The 7,805-nt window shown below is 39.6% G+C and overlaps 1 protein-coding gene across 1 annotated transcript; it reads right to left on the minus strand.

Moving 5' to 3' along the window:
* Positions 1-6,164: 6,164 nt before the first annotated feature.
* SMIM20 (small integral membrane protein 20) lies at positions 6,165-7,592 on the minus strand (the record flags this gene model as incomplete). The annotated part of the gene is made up of 2 exons (XM_010287573.1): positions 6,165-6,202; positions 7,536-7,592. Coding segments are annotated over 2 exons (95 nt in total), but the record flags the coding sequence as incomplete, so codon positions are not given.
* Between the last annotated feature and the right edge of the window lie 213 nt (positions 7,593-7,805).

The following is a 7,805-nucleotide window of genomic DNA, read 5'->3' on the forward strand; positions in this document are numbered from 1 at the left end:
CTGAAAACAACTAGGAGGAATTCTGACACATAGTAGTAGGATTGCCAGACTTCATGTATGGGAAATGCCTCCCTTAGATCCTCTCAGCTCCTTACTGGCTCTTTCAGGTAGTGGTGCTGCTGGCATCATTGCTTTGATCCAGAGGCAGAGAGAGGTAGGCAGGGAGCAGAGGCCACAAAATCACACAACTATTACTATAAAACACACAGAAAATGCAGGCAGAAGTAATACCCCACAAGTTCTTAATGTGGGACATGGGATTGTAGACTGAATTACAGAAATTCTTTCTTATATGGGACACCCAGCAAGCCTGTGTTAGCCACACGCAGAATGACTGTAAGAAGGACCATTGGAATGGAGCTCATTTCAGAAGCTACAGGCAGAGAGTGAAGATTCTGTTACTAAGATTACCTGCTTTCCAGGCTTCAGAGGACTCCTAATGGTGCTGTTCAGCCAAGTTATGAGTTCTTGTATGAACCTTCCTCTTACCTGTAGATGGGAGGAGAGCTGGATCTAGAGCTGACCTGCTACAACCACTGGCACCCTCAAAGTCACATATAATAGACCAGGGAGCAAATACTTCTGGTTAATATCCACAGTGGTTTCTATTCATCCAGGGTGGAAGAATAAATACATTCCTAAACTGTGCCTGAGCCATCCAGTTCTGGGAGTGAATGGGTGACTGAGGACTCCTCCTACAGGAATTTCTGCTGAAGCAATGGGACTACCTTCCTCCTCTGCCCTGACTGGTATTGCTGATACTCACTGTACTGAATTACAGGAAGAGGTTGACAGAATGCTTGCCTCTTATCTGCTGGGGAGGAAACAGAAAAGAGGGAAAGAAGCAGCAGAGCCTATGAAGGCTGTATTCCAATGGATTTATGTCCCATGCCCCTCACGCTCCTGCCCATTCAACTGACCAGTATGCCCTGCCTCCTCTTCATATCCACCACCCTGTCTCCAAGGTGTTCCTCCAGGGCTACAGGAGGAACACTCTTTTCCCTGCAGCACCCTCAGTTCTTCCTCACCTCCTTTAATGGCCACCCAGCTTCCCCTGCTCAGTACTTGCATCTCTCTTACAAGACTTTTAGCTATTTTTTTTGGCATGCAAAGATCAGAAGGGAGGATCCATTGTTACAGAAGATACGGGAAGTGGCAAGTGAAAATACTGAAAATTGCTGAATCTCAGAAAATTGCTAAGACATCTGGGCCAGTAACAAAAGCTGACCAATTTTCTGGTATTTTTGTGCAACTGTAGTAACATTCATACTGGGTGGCATTTCAACTTACATGTAGAAGTTTATACTCAAATTTGGACATCTTCTAAAAAAACATTAGTATTGTGGAAAGCAGGTGAGGGGTTTTTTTGACTCTCGAAATATGAAATTTCCCTACCAGAGTATAGTATTTCAGCAGTATAAAGTCCTGAGAAATTTCAGAAGTTGCTTCCTTTTGGAAAAGACTCTTCGAAACAGTTTTAAGTTCTTGGAACCAAAATAACTGATTCTCACACAAATCCAGATCTATTTTTCCTAACCATGAAGAAAACTTCTCAAGGAAGAACCAAAATGTTTTCTAGACCATCAAACCCCCTTCCCTCTATTTACCTTCATCATGCCTTGCAAGGAGGGTACTGCTACTGCTATTTTACAGATGCAATTGAAGCGCAAAGGCTAAATCACTTACCTGCTGCCAGACAAAAGTGTGGTGGAACAGGGAACTGCCCACAACAGTCCTAATTTCCAAGACAGGGTCTTAAACATGGACCCATTTTTCTTGCAAGACCCAGAGAGTCTGCACTATGCACAAATACACTTCAGATCACAGGCTAATATGTGAAAATGAGAGCTTTAATATGCTTTGGCCTGCACTTTGTTTTTTGCTCTCTCCTATCATACATTGTCCCCATGGAAACAGTGTATATTTTGCAGCACTTTCTCACAAGCTGGAAAATAATTTCCTTCCACTAGCAAACACACTGTTTGGGCTCTGTGGCACCACAGAAAAAGCCAATGCAGCTTTTCATTTACTGCTGTGTCTGCATGTTAACATGAAGAAGGTCAGTAGGAGTGTACACAGTACTGAGAAAATGAGTAGTTAATTATTGCTAGACTGCAAGAAGAGAAAATACATGATTTATTTTGCTTTAGAAAACTGCAGATGACGAGAACTGCTTCTTTTTCTGGACTGTTTTTTGTGGGAGGGCACATGCACGGTAAAATTTGCAACAATCAGTTGAGGCTATTCAATGTGCTTTGAGTATTACAGAAAAAAAAATCCCCTCATCAGTGGGAACAATGTCAATAAATGAAGTACAATATGCAGCATTGTACCCATTTTTCTTGCTCATATGTATAATCTGGCAACTTGCCAATATCTTTTGCCATACTTACTCCTCCTGAAGTGTTTGTGCTTGAAGGTTTAATTGCATCATCAACAGTGTGTAATGCTTCAAAACTAAGCTGCATTTAGACCAAAATGCCAGATTTGCTCTTCATCACACAAGTTTTAATAATTTCAGAGCTTATCAGCATACAACAGCAGGTCTAAACTTAGTACAACCAGATTTTTCTGTTGGGATGTGAAAGCATTGTTTAAAACTTTTCTCTAGTCCTCCAAAGACTGAAGTTATATTTGCTGTTCATATTCCAGCTAGAACAAATAAGCAAAATGCATTCAGATTACAGAATAGATACGGTAACTGTTTTAAAAAGATTCTAAGAAGGCATTTTTATAAAAGTGTTTTTTCCCCACACTTTCTATCATAACAATCAGAACAGGTGGACCAAACCAGTTCCTCTGCAAAAGGCAGACTAGTCCTTCCCAAGTACTAATAATTATATAAAATTATGCATAATTATAAACACATCTAGCAACTTTGTGTGACTGTGTTGAAAAAATAATAGTTGTTGTAGACTACAAAAGTAGAAAACACTCTTATTTCCAGAGCAAAATAAGGAAAGAGTCCTGGGGAACACAATTTGCTATACTCAACTTCACCTGTTTCTGGACAGCTAGGAGAAGGAGAGGTCCAGTATCCACGAGCAGAACAAAGCACTGTCACAAAGCCCAGAAAGCCAGCTGCAGGATTAGGACTGCCCACGTGAGTCTTGGGCAAGTCTCCAGGGAACTGGCAAATGCCAGAGCAATCATAGAAGATTTCAGTGTAAATTCTGGAGAATTATTGCAGTATGTTCCTTGTTGACTTAACAGTTTTATCCATACAGAATACCAAAGATTTGAAAAAGACATTCATTATCCTAACACTTTAAAGACATGGCCCATCAGCCCACTTTATTGGGTGGAACATAGCAAGTGAGAGAAGTGATGATCATTAAAACCCACGTACACCATCTTCAGAGTTTAGAGTCACTTCAGTAATATTAAAGATACGCACTGTTGCAAATTCTGTACAGGCAATTACAAAACTTAGCAAGATTTTTTTTTTCTCCACTGGAATGAACTAGAGATCATAACCAACAGACATGTACAGTTCTATAAATGCTAAATGGAGTCCATGTACTCAAATGTTTTGCAACATTTACAAAAGGCTCAGCACCTGCCAGCAACAGCCACTGTTCTGAAACCGTCTAACATTTTTAGGCAAGATCCAGACTCACCAAATTGCTCAACTTCACAGAGTAAACGAGTAGCAGAGATGGTCTTCTCTCCTAACTCCAAACTAAGTAATTTAATATCCTTTGTCACATCATTTATCCTGAAAGAGTGGTTTAATAATTGTTTCACGCTACCATGATGTATGTTTTTTGTGTCACCAAGTGACAGAAGCAGCATTATTGAACAATTCCCAGTTTCTCCTAAAACTCTTTGATGTGCAACTAGTCAGTTATAGATAGAGTATCCGCATTTAAGCAATGCTATATTTCCACTGGAAAGGTATTTTAGACAAAACAACTTGGCTGAAACTGTCTGATGCATGAGTATAGTGTTTTGTTCAAGAAAATAGGAACTAAAGCTCCCTCATTTCCACAGTCTCATTCAAGAAAGGTTTAAGTGATAAAAAAAAAATCTTTGTTATTCAGTTTAATTGATTCTTCTTTTCCTAGCAAACACTGAATTAACTTTGTGACAGTGTTGCTCTGTGCTATGCAGTGAAACTTCTGTCAATATCCCTACAGTGAATGCGTACACTCACTCTGACTTCAGCCATCATGTGAAATCACCCGAGAACAAAAAGGAATCAAATATGGTAACATCTTCCCAGCAAGCAAGCAGAAAAAATTGTAATGCTTACAGTGATAATAGGAGACTAAAATAAAATATAAACTCAGGAGAGGAAATGAGTATCTGAGTGGGACAGGAACAACAACTACAGGTAGAAAAGGAATAGCAAGAATGGCAGAAAAAGAATGGCAGTTTGGAAAAGAACGTTGTAAACATAAGTCTTTCCTCTGTCTTCTTGATGACACCGTGTGATATCCAAAAAAACCAAAGTAACATCCGCTAACTTTATAAATAACACTCACTGCGCATACATTCTTCATAACATATAGGATCCTGCAATGGTCTTTACAATGTTGTGTACCATAATGAAGTGCTAAAAATAAATCAAGAAAATAAGAGAATATATTAAAGTTAAATGTACATGTTACACCTGTACTCAAGAACAATACTGGTTAGGTTATAGACTGTAACTACAGCTTACAAACCGTTTCTTTTGAAATCTGAAAACACATAGTTTATTCAGAACCTGTTATTAAGACAGACATCCAGTTTGGGTAAAGATTTTCAGTAGAGGCAATCCTTTACTCGCCTGTTCTAGTGATCATTATGATCACCATGAAAAAGTGCTTTTAAAAAAAGATTCTTTAAAGCATCTGCTTTTCTACCCCAACATTCGGTGTCAACCTCCTCTATGAGGTGTACCAGTCAAGGTTTCAGCAGCAAGGAAGGCGGGCTGCAGGAGCTGCCCCATGCCAGCCACAGACAGTTCCACCTGGATCTGCAAAGGGCCCACTGCAAGACACAGCTCTGCCCAGCAGACAAGTCGGTGGCACCTTTGTGAAAATACCAGCCAAGCAAAGGAATGAGGGGAAAAAAAGAGTGAGAAACAGCAGTATGAACACCAAAGTCAGAAAAGAAGGAGGGGGAGGAAGTGTTCCAGGCACCACAGCAGATACTCTCCTGCAGCCCATGAAGAAAACCTCACTGGAGCAGATATCCACACCGCAGTCTGAGAAGGAGCCCACATCAGAGTAGCTGGGTATTTCCTGAAGGTACTGCAGCTCATTAAGAGCCCATACATGAGCAGGGGAAAAGCACGAGGAGGAAGGAACAGAAGAACTGTTACAAACTGACCATGACTGCCATCCACTGCTCAGGGAATTGGTGGGGAGGAAATAGAGGACCCAGAAGTGAAGCTGATCCTGGAAAAAGGGAAGCAGTGGGAAGGTGTTAATTTTTTTCTCACTACTCAAATTTCTTTTAATTGGCAATAAACTACATCAATTTTCCCCAGGTTGAGCCTCTTCTGCCTGCAACAGCAACTGGTAAGCAACCTCCCTGTGTTGATCTGGGCCCACGAGCTTTGTCATCTTATTTTCACCCACTGTCCTGTTGAGGAGTGGGAATGTGGCGGGGGGCGGGGGGGGCCCCGGCAGCTGGCCAAAGTTGCCACAACTACTTGCAAAACAAATGAAAAAATACACATTGGTTTGAAAGGAAGACATTTTAATGTACAAATTTACACTCACCGTGTTATATTTTCTGCACTGATCTCTCTCAGTATATACTTCTATCATGTTTTCACAATAAAACCACAAAAAGTAATTCTCAAACTAGGGAGGAAACTGCAGTTGTCTGCATGATTTATTCTATTCATAATTTATTCTACAAGTGTTTACAGATTAACCACAAAATTAATTCCTCTTCTCTTTTCTCAAGGAAATAAATATTTCATTTCTGAACTCAAGAATAATTTAGTGCTCTACAGTCTGTGCACTATACCCCTGCATCTTCTGTCAAAACTATCATGTTTTTATCTCTTGGGATTCCAACCAGTAGCGTTTGTTGTTCCTCACGAGCCCACATAGCATATTCAGAATTCTTCTCCAGCGACACCCAAAGACACACTTCAGTGAAAGCAGAAACAGCTGAAGATGTCCATCTTCAGTTTTGCCTTGCAATACACCCAGCTTCCAACATTACTTTCTTCCAAATGGATCAGACCACACTTTTAACCCTACAAATCAGAGAATACCAGCAGTTCATAACTAGACTGTTGGAGGAAAAAAAAAAAAAACACAAAAACCAACAATTGGTCTGCTACTCCAGCCTTGTGTACAAAAACAAAGAAAGAACCCAACAATTTCTGCACTGAACTCACAACTCTGCTTAAGCTTGCAAAAATACTTAGAAAGGCAGCCTCATCTTGATCTTAAGCTTCAGACAATGGAAAAAATCTACCACTGCCATAGGTAAGGTGTTCCAATATTGTTGGAACAACCATCTAGAATTGCACCTTGCATTTGAATTTGTTTAGATTTCACTTTCCACTAATGGATCTCATAACTTCTCATCAGCAGCTAAATTTAGATTAAAAAGTTGTACTGAGGAGAACTAGTCACCAAGTACCTGCATCTTGTATAAACAAGCCAGGCCAGTCCTCTTCGATGTTTAACAAAAAAGGCAGGTTTACCAGACTTCTATTTCACAATACCATTCCTACTCCTCTTCAGCATTTCACCACTTTTCTGGAAAGTAAGTCCTGCACAGATGATTTAACTGATATGCATAGTAAGGACATGGCATTAATCCTATTTAGTCTTCCCCTGATGCTGATGTTAAGTTTTTCTAAAAATAGGAATACATTACCCTTTAACATACTCAGATATGAACTGTTTCATCAAAACAAGCATTCTCACATCTTTAAACGAGAAGTGCCAACCTTGCATAATGAATAGCCAGTTCCATTACCTATGAAACAATGATTATCAAAGCTAGCCTGCCATACTTCAATTTTATTCCCCTTGTATACTTTTCTATGCCTTCTACTGGCAACAGCAGGGATCAACAAAAGCCATTAGCATTGCATTCCAAATTTTCCTTTATGTGTAATGGATTCCTGCCTCACCCCTCCACCCATGAGGCTGGAAGGTACTGATGAAGTGCTCATAAATTGTGCTTCAGCTCAGTTGTAAAGCAGTATTCCACAAAAACAGGGTGCAATAGCATATTTTTTTACAGCTACAGCCCAGCCCACCCATGGTTCCTGTTTGCTCTGAGCTGATTCAGAAGTTTATTTCTGGTGTGGAAACTGGCATCTGTTTAAGAAAGTGTGAAGGTAACAGAATCTCTGCAACTTTTCTTGGCCAGTTAAGTCAATTTAAAACAAGTTTTATTAAATCCACAGCTTTCAAGTGAAGAATTAGCCTGAAAAAAAAATGTTATGGTAAGTTTATTATGTATTCTTTGAAAGACTTCTTCATTGTATTACTTAAATCCATATAAATATTCAGGTTTTCCTTCAAAAAGATCTTTAAAACAATCAATGCAAATGCATGAATCAAGTATACCTGCAGGCTGAATATCCTCTTGAACAATACCAGCTCGGTTTATTGATTGTTCTTTCTCTGGAAAACAGAACAGAAAGGGCACTACTGAAAAAAAAAAGATACCAGACATCTTGACTGCACCCAATAAAATAATACTGAAAATTTTTCTCATTCTGGATGCGACACAGTAGAATTCTAGTAAGTATCCATCTACACAATTTCTGACACTTCACTGAGAAACTAACAGCTAGTCTGTTCTGAGAGATTACAAACAATAAGATAATCATCTTA

This window comes from Phaethon lepturus, unplaced genomic scaffold, assembly GCF_000687285.1.
Source record: "Phaethon lepturus isolate BGI_N335 unplaced genomic scaffold, ASM68728v1 scaffold2065, whole genome shotgun sequence".
NCBI lineage: Eukaryota > Metazoa > Chordata > Aves > Phaethontiformes > Phaethontidae > Phaethon > Phaethon lepturus.